Raw genomic sequence first — 14,942 nt, 5'->3', positions numbered from 1 at the left:
GGACAGATATTAAATAATTATACTATAATTATTTTGTGACTACTACTCTTACTAAACCAATTAAGAGTTGCATATAAAATAATCTTTACTTGATCTAATACGATCTCCCCTTAGGCTAAGGTTTGATCTCTTCTAATTCTCAAATCTGGACTAGATCTGGCATGAAACTTTGTAATAAGATGTCGCCATTGGATTGACGTGAAATTTGGATATGTTGTAGCCTCAGAAAATAGCTTTTCAACAAATCAAGTTTCGGGCAAATAGGATGTGGGGATATTGAGATATCGTCCGATTAGTGGACGAATGTCAGGGCGGTCTATTCAGGATCCGTGGATGGAGGCACGAGATCCTATGTGATGGTGGTTGGATGTAGACCCGCGATTGTGGGGTGGCACCGGTGAAAAGTGGTGATGGAAACGTTATGGTTGATGGAAGAGTTAGGGCAAGTGTTGGATTGATTGGAAGAAGAGGGAGGAGAGGGCCGCCCCTAAGGGTCTAGGGTGATTGGCCGATCGAGGGGGGTTAGAAACGACGTCGCCGAGGATTGAGAGAACAGGAGTGAAAAAGACGACGGAGGCAAGGCAAAACTCAATTCTTTAATAATGACCTCTGGTTGCCATCCATATCCCTTTTAGAGGCTAACCAAACAACTCAAAATTAACCCTAAACAATACAATTTCGTCGATCACGTTTGAACGCGCCTGACCGCATTCGAACGCGATACGGGCGTTCGAACGCGCGATCCAACGTGCCTATTTCCCACTTTTCTAGATTTGCAAACGTGATGCAGACGTTCATAGTGCATTCGAACACGGCGTTCGAACGCACAATGCACACTCTCACAACCAGTTCACAACTGCGTTCACAACCACGTTCGAACGCACTCCACTCGCGTTCGTGCGTTCGAACGCGACTTATAGAAAACTTATTTTCTTAGAAATTAAATATTAAAACAAGAAACAAAGACACTCCTAAAGTGTATCCATACTCGAGACGACATCGGTGAAGTCCGAATCGTATCATAATCATGTAATTTAAATATTAAGTAAGACTACTATTTTATTACATGCATAATAATGGATAATAAGTTGTATATAATAATAATAATAATAATAATAATAATAATAATAATAATAATAATAATAATATGAAGTTAAAAGTATATTTATGTACAAATATCTATAATTATAATTAATTAAAATTACACAATTTACACTTATCTAATAACCATGTTACTATATATATATATATATATATATATATATATATATATATATATTCTTGAAAATTTTAAATATCTAAAAATCTTATTTAGATTAGTTAAATAGAATAAGTAATTTAGATAGGTGTTGCCAGAGAAGAGGTAAAACTACGAGAAGAAGAAGAAGTAGAGGAAAAGAAAAAGAAGAAGAGAGAAGGGAAAGGAGGGAGGCTCACCTTGGCGGCGGCAATGGCGACGACGGCGACTGCGACAACGACAGGCCAGTGTTGATAACAGGAGAGAAAGAGAGAGCTCGAGTGAAAGAGGTGATTGAGAAAGAGAGGAGGGTAAGAGAGTGTGTGAGAGAGAGAGAGAACGAGTCTTAGAGAGAGAGAGAGCTAAAAAGAGAGAGACGGTGAGGGGGGTTGCAGCGGCGATGGCAGTGACGGCGGCGGTAGGCCGGCGTCGGCAAGAGAGATAGAGAGAGAATAAATGAGAGAGAAAATAAATAAGAGAGAGCTCGAAAGAGAGGGAGAGAGAGAGAGGCGATGAAGGAGGGGTGCGGCGGTAGGCCGGTGTCGACGAGAGAGAGAGACCGAAAGAGAGGGAGAGTGATTTAGAAGGAGAGAGAGAGGCGGTGAAGGAGGGGAAGGGCGGCAACTGTGGTGGCGGCGGGGCTCGCCGCAGCCAGCTGGCTCGGCCCGAATGGCCGGGCCGGCAGTTGTGGGCACACGTGACGCCCTCAATGTGTGCCCATAATTTGCATGGCACGAGCTCATGCCATGCAACACCAAAATTTTTTATTTTTTTATTTTTTTATTTTTTTTGTCTCTTTTTTATTTAATTTATACATTATTATTATTATTATTGTTATTATTATTTTATTTTATTTTTATTTATTTATTTATTTTTCTAGGTTATTACAATAACTCTAACATCCACTTCACCCGTCACCACCACCATCATTCGCAATATATTGTATTTTCGACTGAGTTGTAGTTCGAATCTGTGAAGGGCGTAAATACAAAAAATGTAGAGTAGGGAGTTACCACTTAGTTTCGTAATTTTTTGACTACAAGAGAATAATTGGTGAATATTTTCTCTCGGTTACGCGGACTGCTTCCTACAATAAATTCAGATCTTGAAGGGATCGTTCCGTAATATATCATTGGTATCAGAGTCTATCTTTTGGTACCGTAGCCTATCACTCCCCTATCTTCCTTCACCCTTTATCACATGCAAATCCTGCTTGGAAGCACTCATGACTAGGCCTCCATGACCACCATCAGTACCACGTCAAACGCCACCATTGAGCCGCCTCACACCACCATCTTCTTTCTTGATCTCTCCTTTTCATTCCACCACCCTTTACTTATTCGAGAACATCTTAGCCACCCTCTAGACCACCCTCCATAGCCCTCACCATGTTTTGGACTCCATTAGAGACTTGCAACTCCATCTTTAGCCCTCTAACTAGAGATCACCTCCACTTGCCTCCAACACCACTATCAGAACTCCACCGATATTAAGCCTAGCTATGGTCTAAATCTTGGAAGGGCAAGAATATCATAATTGAAGAGCAGAAGGTTATGAAACGAACCTAATTGTTTTCATAATTTTCCAGCATCGAATGAATATTTACCAAAAATTCTCTAGCGACTATGTAGACTTTGTTCCTACGCTCGAGCTTTAGTTAGTAGCTGAGATTGGGTAACAACTTTATCTCATGTCGCAATGCCTTAAGGTACGGTTTCATGCCCTAAAGGAAGTTCTCAACCTCCTTCACCTCGTGTATGTCATTGAATCCTAGCGGCTCTAGTATACACAGCCTAGATGTGCTATTTGCAACATCACCTCCATGTGCGATAAGTCTCTCAAAAAGATTTACTCTCAACTTGAGAATCAACCTCGTCAACTTTGCACCGAAGCTCTTCATAGGTAGTTACCTCAATAACTCTCTCATTATTTTGTCAATTAAGCTTCGTCTTGAACTTGCGAAATTGAGACTTGAAAACATATGTTGCAGCTTAATGCTTTCCTCCATTGCTCGCATGTTTTTTTCGAAGTCGATGTTAAAATTCTCCACATATCTGGTCAATTGTCAAGGCTCCATAAGGAGCCCTCAAGTGCGGACATGTGATCTTTTATGAGCACAAACTCCCTTAGAGGCTCCTTGCTTTTGTCTCGCTTGGGGTGCTTTCTTCTTCTTCGGCATGACATTGACGATATCAACTTTAGAAGAATATATCATAGTAGCACTTTGTTGATTAGCACTTATTATAGGCTTAACAGTTTTGATCAATTTGTTAGTCTGCGTGAAGCTCCACCTTTTTTATGAAATAAATAAGCCTCAAAATAATAATAGTGTAGAAACAAGAAAAGGAAAGAGACTTCAATAAATTAAAGAAGATAAGTTTTTCTTGTGAAGTTCTCACTTCTATTTTATTCACTGAACTTTAGATCCTTTTACAATGTGTTCAAGATCTTATAAATGTAAAAGAAAATTTTAGTTACTAAACTTTCTAAATATTTAAAAGGCTAAAGATAAGATCAAGAGATGCTGCCTTTATCCTTATCTATTCAACCAATAGGTAAGCTTAAGACTTGTCCGATGATAAGCTTAAAATTTGTCCAGCGAAAAAGCTCAAATCTTATCTAACTACTGTAGTATTTATTGAGTTTGACTTTCCTATTGTATCACTTAGGCACTTGGAGACATTTTGACATTTTTATTTGACTAAAATTTGATGGAGTGTCGTAAGCGTCCTTTGCCTTCTTCTGCTCGGCGGGCTTAGCCACTTGACGTGGCAACAGTTAGGGCCGCAGTCCTCACCTCAGGACCATGCGGCCCCGTTTTCCAAGCGTTGCCGTTGGAGGGTCCAGCCCCTTTCTAGGAAGGGGAGCCAATAATGGGAAATCATGACTCGTGAGCAGTGAGAGTGGTGAAAACATGGGATAGCATGAGACGAAAGTCAGCAGTCTTCCCTCGTTAACAATCCTTGAACTAGACGTGTCAACAAGGAAACCGTGTTTGCTGTTTGAGACAAGGCAGTTTATTCAGATTCCCACCTTATTTGTACAACCAACGTATCAATTTTCTCCTTCCTTTACTCTTGTTTCAACCATGGCGTTCTTTCCTCAGCACCATTGCCAGCAGCAACAGCAGGAACAGCAAACCACTCCTTTCAGGTAATCCTATTTCCAATCCTTGAAGCCCAAACTCCCATCTTCCCTTTAATTTCATCTTTAACAAATTCTAATTTATCCTATAAAAGAAGCAGGAATTTTGTGCCTATCGATGGCCAGATCTCCGCTCCAATCGCTTATTTCAACCCCGCAAACTACCCAGATCAATCACACCCTTCATGTACTCTCAATTTCCTCTTCCTTCATCTTTCCAATTTCTAGGGTTTCTTTCAATTGCTGCAATCTCACTTTGACCAACCCTTTCCTTAATTTGCCGATCTGGTAGTGGTTAATGTCATGGGGCTCGCCCCGGTGCCCATTCCTGGAGCGGCGGATGCCGGATCGAACGGCTGGGAGCCGAGCAGGAAGCGCCCCAAGGAGCAGGAGCTTTTGGAGAACTCGCAGATCACGTCCATCGATTTCCTACAGACGGGGTCGGTCTCCACGGGGCTGGGGCTGTCGTTGGATGACCGGCGTGTCGTCACCTCTTCGGGTGAATCGCCTCTTCTGCTCCTTCCCATGATTGACGAGGACATTGATAGAGAAGTGCAGCGGATGGACGCTGAGATGGATAGATTCATTAAGACCCAGGTCACCATAAATCTCTTCCTTTTTCCTTTGATTTTAGTTAAATTGTGTACTCGTTTTCTTTTGGTAGCTTTCCTTTTATATGCTTTGAATGCTTGTTATTTATGGCGTATGACTGAGGGATTTTGGGGCAAAGTACCTTGGATCTCTCTATATCCTGTTACCATGTTCCCACATATCGTCACACATCTGAGTTTTATGAAAAAGAATGTCTCTTTGCTTGTTTTGATAGTCGATTATTATTTCCCTTCCATGTTTGTTTGGCATAGTTTGCTTGTGCTTGGGGAGGTTTCTGCACAAAGGGGATGAGATGAAGGAAAAAACGGAGGATATTCTTCTCACTGGAAAGTAAGATGAAGAAGAAAAAGGCACTATGTTTCCTTCCTCAATGTGTTACTCTTCAAGATAAGTTAAAAGAGTATACTTAGTAATTGAAGTCATTGAAGTGGTGCTTCTGAACTATGAAATTTATAGTCCCCATAAAAGATTCCTATAGAAGGCATTGCATCTGCTTTTCATTTGCAATATGTAATTTCCCTTGGCAAACGTTTCGTAAACAAGGATTTCTTGTGAACAACTCATTGGTTTAATGAATATATCCTACTCTTAGCTTTGTGTTTGATTTCTACCTTCTAAGAACAATACTAGGTGTGTTATCTATTTTCCCTCAAAACTCAAGGAAACATAAAGATGTTACAGTGAGTAAACCAAATTTTTAAGAAAGATTGTTAGATAGATCAACTCATACAAAATATTTTCTTTTTTCTGTGTGTCAAAGTCGGGTATAAAAACATATTCTGGGAGAATGTAATACAGGAATTATTGAGGACTAGGAAGCGAAGGTAGAATGAAAGAGGGCGGAGGTAGATGGGAGGATCGATGGAGGGCGGAGGTAGATGACGGAGCAATATGGCATGGCAACACAGTCAACGGTGTTGATAAGCAAACAATCGTCGTCGAAGACCTGCGCCATGAAGCGGGATGTGGGAATGGCTACGACTGCTACTGGCAGTGGAGGAGAAGTTTTTGCTTCAGAGGCAAGGGTGCACTAGTAGAGAGGGGGCATTGGAGGCCAGAGAGATTATTACTACTTGTCATCGAAGCCTTGGATCAAGAAGCAGAAGGATGCGGATGAGGAGGATGAAGAGAAGGGAATGGTGAAGGAGAGAAAGAGGAGAAAGAATGAAGCAAGATTAGCCATCAATCAATCGAAGCTGAGAGAGAGAGAGAGTGGTGGATTTGCAAATTGCAACTATATATAGAGAGAGCAAGGAGTGAGGTTGCCATACTAGTTTTATTTATACTCAATAGGCGCCAAGTGTCCGGCGAACACGAGCAAGAACAATAGAGACGAAGTACCCACAGCCAAATTCCCTCGATCGCCTTTGAGGTGGTGTTGTAGGCATTGAGGAGTTCGATGGTGAAGTCGAGGTGGCGGGAGAGGGTAAGGCAGGGCGGAAAGAGGGAGGGAGATCCTATCGCGGTGGAGGCCCTTGTGGTGTACCTCACGGATGGACAAGGGCAAGTTGTGGGCGGTAGAGTCATCGGGGAAGGAGAGAATAGGAGGGAGGGAAGGAGGTGTAGTCGAGGTGCGGGGAAAGGGTAGGGTAGGGGGAAGGAGGGAGGGAGGGAGATTTTGTTGTGGTGGAGGCCCTCCCCGTGTATCTCGCCGGCAGGCAAGGGCAAGCCGTGGGTAGTATTGTTGTCGGGGAGGGAGAGAATAGAAGGGAGGGAAAAATGTCGGGGAGGGAGAGAATAGAAGGGAGGGAAAAATGTAGATAAGAGGGAAGAATGTAGATAAGGGGAAAGGAGAGAATGGGGGAGGAAAGAATGAAGATGAGGGTATGGTAGTCCATTATTGTTGGACAAAGATAAAATTAAGTCCCCTTCCCTTCAATAAGGAACGTCCGAGCTAAGCTTGGATATGGGAAGTCTTCTTTCATTTCTCGACGGTGAAGTGAAGGAAGACCAATCTAATGAGCTTATTATCCTAATTTAGGTTATTTCACATTTGGCATGACTGTCACGTAAGCTGACTTATCCAATTTATCTAAAGGCATACTAACTGAAGAGTGACATTGAAATTTCTTTCGAAGTTTGGGAAGGACATTGTTTAAGGGGCCTCTGTGAAAACTATGTATTCTCTTTCCCTCTCTCCCTTCCTACTTACGCAAGGCAATTTATTTATTTTTAATTTTTTCTCCCTTTTATTTCTTCTCTTTCTTCTCTTTCTATCTCTTTCTCTCTCTTTTCCTCTTGATCACTCTTGCTACTCGCAAGGTAATATATATTTTTTAATTTCTTCTCTCTCTTCTCTTGTCCTCTTTCTTTCTCTCCCTTTTTTCCAACATCTTTCTCTTAGCAAGGCAATTTATTTTTTCATTTTTTTTAAATTTCTTCTCACCCTTTTCTTTCCCTCTCTTTCTCTTTCTCCCTTTCTTGATCTTTGTCTTACTACTGCAAGGCAATTTTTTTATTTCTTCTCTCTCCTTTCTTTTTCCCTTTTTCTTTTTGTCTTTCTTTCTCTCGATCTCTTTGTTTCTCTCTTTTCTTACCTTTCAGTCTCCATTCTCTCTTGTCGAGTGAGATAGAGGTCGGAGAGAGAGAAGGAAGGAAGAGGGATGAAGAGATAGAGAGGAGTGGGCTCATCATGATTGATAGAGAGGGGGGCTTGTCGGAGAGAGTAGAGAGAGAGAGAGAGATAGGGCATCGAAGGGAGAAAGAAAAATGAAAAAAAACTAATTTGATGTTGCTGATCTTGGTTGGATGATGTCGCCAGACGTTGAGGTCACCGGGATCTATGATGGGTGCTACCGGTCAGGAGGGAGAGAAGGAGAAGAGAGTGAAATAGGAGGATGGTTGGATCCTTCCAGGATACGACCCTAATCCATACATGTGAACTTGTATCAGGCGCGGATCGGTTGATCTGGCTTCAAAACCAGTTGCTAGATTGGTTTTGGCTATGGGTTGATCCCGATCCTTTTCGGTCGATCCCACTCGGGATCGGTCGAAACTTGGAACCATAATGTGCATATAAGTTGGATATCAATATTTACACATTTATCCTTGAACATATAAAATTATATGCTAGTGTCCTTATCTTCTATTCTGTCATATGGGCAGAGTGGGATTGGCCAAAACTTTGAATCATGATGTGCATATTAGTTGGATATCAATATTTACACACATTTATCCTTATAATATGCTAGTGTCCTTATCTTCATTACATCATATGGCCCCAATCATATAGAGTAATTAAGACCAAGGTTCCAAAACTCGGTATCGGGATCGAGATCAGCTGTCCGAAAAAATGATACGTGTTGACTGTATCGGTTGTATTAGCTATATTGGCTGCTGATATCGAATCAGACTATTTTTTAATCATATAAATTCTAAATATTATTTAAAAATATGAAATATTTCTAAATATTTAGAAAAATGATAAGAAAATAATAATTTTTTACATATGAAGTCTAAAATTAAAATTACGTTAATTTATTCAAAATTTTGATGAATACTGAGTTGGCTCTCCCTTCTCTCTCTTTTCTTTCCTTTCTTTTTTACTGCTAAGACATTTTTTTTTTAAATTTTCTTTCCTTTCTTCTCTCTACCTTCTCTTTCGTATTACCACACCACAAGGCAAATTTAGTTTTTTTATTTCTTTACTCTCCCTCCTCTTTCTTTCTCTTTCTCTCTCAATCTCTCTTCTTTCCTCTCTTATTATCGCAAGGTAACTTTGTTTCTCTAATTTCTCTTTCATTTCTTCTTTCTCCCTTATCTTTTCCTCTTAATCTCTTCCTCTCTCTCTCTCACTCTCCACTCTCTCTCGTTTCTTTCTCTCACTCTTCACTCTCTCTTGCCTCTTTCTCTCACTCTCCACTCTCTCTCGTCTCTCTATCTTACTCTCTGTTACTGTAGCAGATCTTCTACTGTAGTAACAGAGATTGAAGGAGAGAGAGACAGACATAGAAAGATTGGAGAAAAGAAAGAGAGGAAGAAGAAGAGAGAGAGAGACTCTAGAGGGAGAGAGTAAAGAGAAATATAAGAGATGAGGCACCGGTGAGAGAAGAAATGGAAAAAAATTAGAGAGAGAAGAGAGATGGAGTGATAGAAGAGAGAGGGAGAGCCTGTATCGAGCGGGATCGGCTGATCCCGACTTGATATAGATCGGGTATCGATTGATCCGGTTGATACTTGGTTGAAACTAGCCACTAGATTGGTTATATAGCATGTCCTTTTGTAATTATTTGGTTGTCTAGTGGAAGAAAGGATCTTTAGCAAATATATCGATGATTATCACATTTGTGTGAGTTACACTATTTGAGGGAATTACTAGGTTAGTGAGCAATGTTTTAGCGAGCTGGCTTCTGCTCAGACTCAGCTTGAAATTCTTTTTGAGCCTAGAATTTTTGTTCAGGCTCCGCTTAGCTATATTCTAGCCAAGTCTAGTTTGAACTCGTGTTGTAAATTATCACCCAGAGGTGCTGGAGAAAATAATGAGCGCCACCTCCACATCACAAAGCATGGAAGCTTGTATGCCTTCTTCAGCAACCTATTACTTTACTTCGCTATGACACATGCCTGTTTGTCATGTCTTGATCCGCTTCAACTCCACTCTTTCTCTCCTCATCTTTCTCTTCTCCCTCTTTTTCTCAAGAAGAAACAATTAACGATAGTGGGAAAGATCAAGAAGAAGGTGGGGAGTGGGAATTCGATGGCTGATTGGCGATTTACATGCATCTCTTAAGTTAACATAAATAGTTTATAAGATGATTATAAGAGTATCCATGCTTTATGAATTAGATTGTATTAAAAAATTAGGTGTAGCGAGACGAGAGTATTAAGATGGATGAGTGGAGTTTGAAGAAAAAGGGAGTGGGAATGAGTGTATCCAACATCAGTTGCGATATAGTATAGAGAATTAGTGAGAATCCATTTGACAAGATTTTAACATGGAATCTTCTATACTTTGAGCTATAAATGTATGAACTTGGCTGTTCCAAATGCTACTAACTACTATAGCAAGGAACACATGTTTGTCTAAAATTGGAAGTTTTCTTAAGACTCTTAGTCAAGGATTAATATGTCATATGAACTAGGTGTAAAAGCACTGAAAGGCAAGCTTGAGCCTGGCTCAAGCTTGAGTCGAGCTAGGTCATTGTTGGCTCAAGCTTGACTTGTACCAAAACTGAGCTGGCAAGCTTGATTCCATTGGCTTGATTTAAATCCACGTCATATCAAAATATATGTTATAACTTAACTTAAAATGATGTGATTCGGACTAGATCGGATCACCTTAAAAGACATTGGGCTTGATAGATTAAGTTTAATTATCTTATTTATTATTTTTATGTGGTTTAGTCAAAATTTTAGTATGTTAAAATTTTTATTTAATTAGCTAAATCCAGCTCTGTGCAATTTTAGGAAAATATTCACAGAATATTCTATATATATCCGAATAATATCAAACCAGTTGGATAAGATCGCCAACCTCCAGATACAACTTTGGTATTTATAACTTATCCAGGTTGGAAATCTATCTGCAGAAAAACGAAGGGTTAATCCAAGAAGATAAGGAAGATTGGTTTAACTAAATTTATTTTAGACCTTTTGATTTAATCTCTATAAATAGGGCCTTATGTCTTATATCTTAGGCATGCTTGGAATAAAAGATTAATTAACTTTTACCCTGGCATCTCTCTCAACTAGGCCGTCAGCCTCTGCATCTCCCTCCTCCCTCTTCACCAACCAACGCTATCTCTTCTGTAGGCGCGGTCTCATCTAACTTCTAATCTCCCTCTGCCACCGATCCCCTTAGTCCCGTAGGGCAGGCCTACTTCTCCCCTTTGTCTTTTTTTCTTAGTCGTCTCTACCTCCCGTATGATTTTTACTACAGTTGTAGACTAATCATAGCCTTCAACCATCTATCGCATCCGCAAACCACTACCATCATCATCTATTGTCGAGCCACCTCCATCAACTATGCGACCTCCACTCCATCATCACCTCCAGCCTATACCTAGGAATTCATGCCTTCACCCGCAGATCACAAATCTCATGTAGAACTGCTACGAATCGGATTAAGCCGGTTCGTAACATAAAGTCTCAAAGCTAACAAACCTAATGGATGATAAAACAAACTATTATTGATTTAGGAAACGTATGTCTTCAAATTGTTTTATATGTTTTTGATGCAGGACTAAAAGTTGAGAAAACTAGAGTTTTTCGAATAAAAAAGCACAACTTTCTAGTAAAGGTGAGGGTTAGAACCTAGGTGGATTAATTGAATGTTTTGCACCATTGCCAACTCTCCTAAATTCAATATATGATACAAGTCAGCTTAGATGTTATATGTTACTAATCTATGTATATGGCCAAGTTAAATAGAATTGAGCTCACGCGGCTGAGGGCAGCTTGAGCTCGGCTCATTTAATCATTTGAGCAAGCTTGAGCCAAGCTTGAGCGGCTCGCAAGTTGGCGAGCTTTTTTGACACCTTTACGTGCTACATATGTTATGGTGCTGATGGAGGAGGAAGAGAGAGAGGGAGAAAATGAGGGAAAAGAGAGGCGTGAAGTCACAATTGAGGGTGAACTGACAACATTGATGTGGTAGGGCTGGAGAGAATGGAGGAAGAGTGGAGATGGCATACAATGAGATAGTGAGTGATGAGTGGAGGGATAACAAAGAAGATTTAGTTTTGATTTGTTTTTTAAATTTATTTTATGGTATTGAGTCAGATCTAGGTGAGTAAAGAACTAGTATCTTAGTCTAACCCCCCTACCCTTTTAACTTAAAAGTGACCTATTCGAAGTATTGGTTGGGTTTGAACCAAAAAAAGCTTCTCTTACCCAACACAACAACTAACTTATAATCCTCTCTTTCAATAGTGTGCCAGAAGGAGAGAAAAGTAAAGAAAACCCTAAATTGATAACTTTAGAATGAGAGGTGGAGAGGGATGGCAATGCCAGAGAGGCAGCGAACAAATATAGAGGCAGCATTTCGTGGAGAAGAGGTGAAATCAACAACTATAGTTCATACAATTACTTTGTTCTTGTTTTCTATCTCCATTCTTGTGTCAGCAGGCCATTGGCACAAGATGTTCTGCATGATACTTATAGTTCCTGGCAGCACATTCTTTGTTCCAAATATTGCTTTCTTTTTGTCTCCTTGTAGGAAAGTTATATATCAATGTGGACATCTGCAAAGTAAAAAAAAGTGAATGCTATTATTACTTGCCATATTCAATCTCTTTTTGATGTATTTTGTTTATAAGAAGAATCTAAGAACACTTTGAAATCTCTTTTTCCAATTTGACTAGAAAGCTATGTTCTTGTTTAACAAGTAGTGTCTTGATGGTCTTTAAGTCCATAGGAGATTTTGTGATCTGCTACAAAGGATCATCAAGCTAATGTGGTCACACTTTTATAGTTGGTCTTACCTGGTCTTGTAGAATCCATGTCGAAAGGTCTTCTTTATCAAATCTTGAGCTTTAATTGACAGTATATTAGATTTGTCTAGTGACAATTTTTCATGCAATCGATAAGATTGAAGTACTAATTTTTGTAGGCATATATTTTTATTAGATCTTATTAGTGCAGTTTGGCACTAGAGCAACTAGGTGTTGCCATCCAGGAACCTAGATTGATCAATTCGTAAACCTAGACCAAAACATGGATTTCTTTATTAAAATTCGAGGAAATAAATAATCTGAATTATTTGAAGTTTTAACAAACTAGAGGATGTGGTTATCACTGCTTAAGGGGAAAGGTGATATCCTGTGTCCAGCAACAAGAGAAAGCAGGGTCGATTCCATAAGATGGAAAATGGGCATATCCCTTTCCTTATTCTAGCATGAACTGAGATAGAAAAAAGGGAATAAAGTATCACATGAACTCACATATTCTAAGTTTGTCCAAAATTAGTATAATTGTGCGTTTGTTGTAATTTTAGAATAAAGTCAGTCCAATTTGGAGTAAACATGGACCACAACCAAACGCGACCTTTGTTTTCTTAGAATAAGATTACCAAACCTTGTTTTGGAACAGTACTTCTAGCTAACCGCTTATTCCTTATTATACAGGGATGGACATTATTAATTCATCATTTGATGGTTGGACACTATTTTCGTTTTCTAAATAGGAATGACATTGCTATGATCTATGTAGTTGATAGAGAACAACTATTTGTGTTCTAAAAGGAATCCAGAAGATCCTAGTCATGTTTTAAATTACAATATATCTCTTACCAATAATAGACCTCAAACCTTATGTTTTTCCTCTTCTTCTCTGAGTGTAGGGCCTTGTTTCTCCCTTTTTCATTTTACTGCAATTTCCTTTTCCTTTAGGGTTTGTTTGTACGTCTTTCCTCCTTGAAGGGCTTTGACCTTCCCTTTTTGTCTATTTCGTCTCATTATTTCTTATTTTATTTCTTGTTATTTGTTATATTTGTTGCTGTCTTTCTGGAACATTTTAGCATATCCTACAATAAGAAATCATTGGAGGCCCATTCTTTGATTGCTCGGTGGTGCTGCTTCTTCCGAGACATCCTTTATTCAATTTAGTTGCCCTATTGATTGTCAGAAATTCAATGTCCTATGTTGTTTCTTGGCTCAACTAGAACTTATTCTTGTTCCAAATGGCTCGACTCTTTGGAGTGCTCCTTCTTTGAATATTAGCTTTGATTATAAATAAGTGGAATTTATTGAAAGAACCCTAGTGTTTGCTTTTATTATCATTAGCACCTTACCATATGTGCTATCTATCATTTTATCCTTGTATTTTGCTCAAGGTTCCCAGTATCGGGATCGGGATCGGTATCGGCCGTCCAGAAAAACGATACGTATCGGCCGTATCGGCCGTTCGTATCGGATTGGACTATTTTTTAATTATATAAAATTCTAAATATTATTTAAAAATGCAGAAAAATTTAGAAAAATGACAAAAAATAAGAAAACAAAAATTACTCACATATGAAGTGTAAAAACTTAAAAAAATGTATTAACTTACTCAAAATTTAAAACTTTGTTGAATACCGAGCTGGTTCTCGTAAATTTCTATAGTCTTCATCATCATAATCACCATAAGTTTGTAAATATTGATGTCTGGGACCTGATGCTCCAAAAAGTGATTCCATCATACTAGTCATATTGTATGGATCTTGTTGTGTGACTTGCGTTTGAGGAGGATAATAACCAGCATTTGGATCTTGTTGTGTGACTTGCGTTTGAGGAGGATAATAACCAGCATTTGGATCTTGTGTCTGAGAATACTGAGTATACTGAGGATAATAACTAGCATATGGATCTTGTGATGGCTCCAAACAATAAATACTCGATGTACCATAATCATAGGAACCAAAATGCATCTCATGACGACGTCGCTGATATGTATATATATCCTCAGTTTCTCTGTCTTCACTCTTTATGCCTCCTTGACTTTCCTCAACAAATTTAGATGGAACGATCTCACCACCATATGTATCATCAGGACTATGACTCGTACCAGCCTCTGCCTTCGTCGTGGTCTCTCCCAATATTTTATCTAACCATGGGTTATCTCTGTCATCTAATAACTTGTCCTCCATTTCTCTGATCCATGGAGTCAAGGGGTCTTCTTCATCAAAAACATGATTTAAATCAATCAGTTGTTCATTTTCTGCCTTTCTTCTTAAATTTCTCTCCCTCAATCTTATATTATAATGACAAAAAACTAACTTCTCCAATCTTTCCATTGTCAATCGGTTGCGTGTTTTTGTGTGGATTAAGGAAAAAGTAGTCCAATTTCTTTCACACTGTGATGAAGACACAGTTTGACTTAAAATCTTCTTTTCTATTGGCGTCAAATTTGGTGCCTCCTCCCATCCATAAATAGACCACCATTCAGCTGGAGTGTTATGAGATATAGCTGCAGCAACTTTAGCAGTACTGAATTGCCCAGCTCTCAATCTATATCTCTCCATCTGAAATCA

General features: G+C 39.3%; 2 protein-coding genes across 3 annotated transcripts in view; one reads left to right on the top strand and one right to left on the bottom strand.

Annotated features, from left to right (window-relative positions):
- The first annotated feature begins 4,233 nt into the window (after nt 1-4,233).
- LOC140773472 (probable BOI-related E3 ubiquitin-protein ligase 3) overlaps nt 4,234-14,942 on the top strand; it is a 34,230-nt gene continuing 23,521 nt past the window's right edge. Inside the window, exons 1-3 of one of the 2 annotated variants that reach the window (XM_073116056.1) lie at nt 4,234-4,390; nt 4,483-4,568; nt 4,674-4,978. In XM_073116056.1, coding sequence (XP_072972157.1) covers nt 4,326-4,390; nt 4,483-4,568; nt 4,674-4,978 — 456 coding nt within the window. In that variant the 5' untranslated portion in view covers nt 4,234-4,325. Of the gene's footprint in view, nt 4,391-4,476; nt 4,569-4,673; nt 4,979-14,942 lie in introns of both variants that reach the window. The other variant, XM_073116055.1, reaches the window with a different exon arrangement.
- LOC140773471 (uncharacterized) overlaps nt 6,727-14,942 on the bottom strand; it is a 30,963-nt gene continuing 22,747 nt past the window's right edge. Inside the window, exon 3 of the mRNA XM_073116054.1 lies at nt 6,727-14,933. Coding sequence (XP_072972155.1) covers nt 13,989-14,933 — 945 coding nt within the window. The 3' untranslated portion in view covers nt 6,727-13,988. The remainder of the gene's footprint in view (nt 14,934-14,942) is intronic.

The sequence above is a fragment of the Typha angustifolia genome, chromosome 13, assembly GCF_048772165.1.
Source record: "Typha angustifolia cultivar Huaian chromosome 13, ASM4877216v1, whole genome shotgun sequence".
Taxonomy (NCBI): Eukaryota; Viridiplantae; Streptophyta; class Magnoliopsida; order Poales; family Typhaceae; genus Typha; species Typha angustifolia.
Note: the sequence above shows the minus strand (reverse complement) of the source record. Positions and strands in the feature narration are given on the sequence as shown.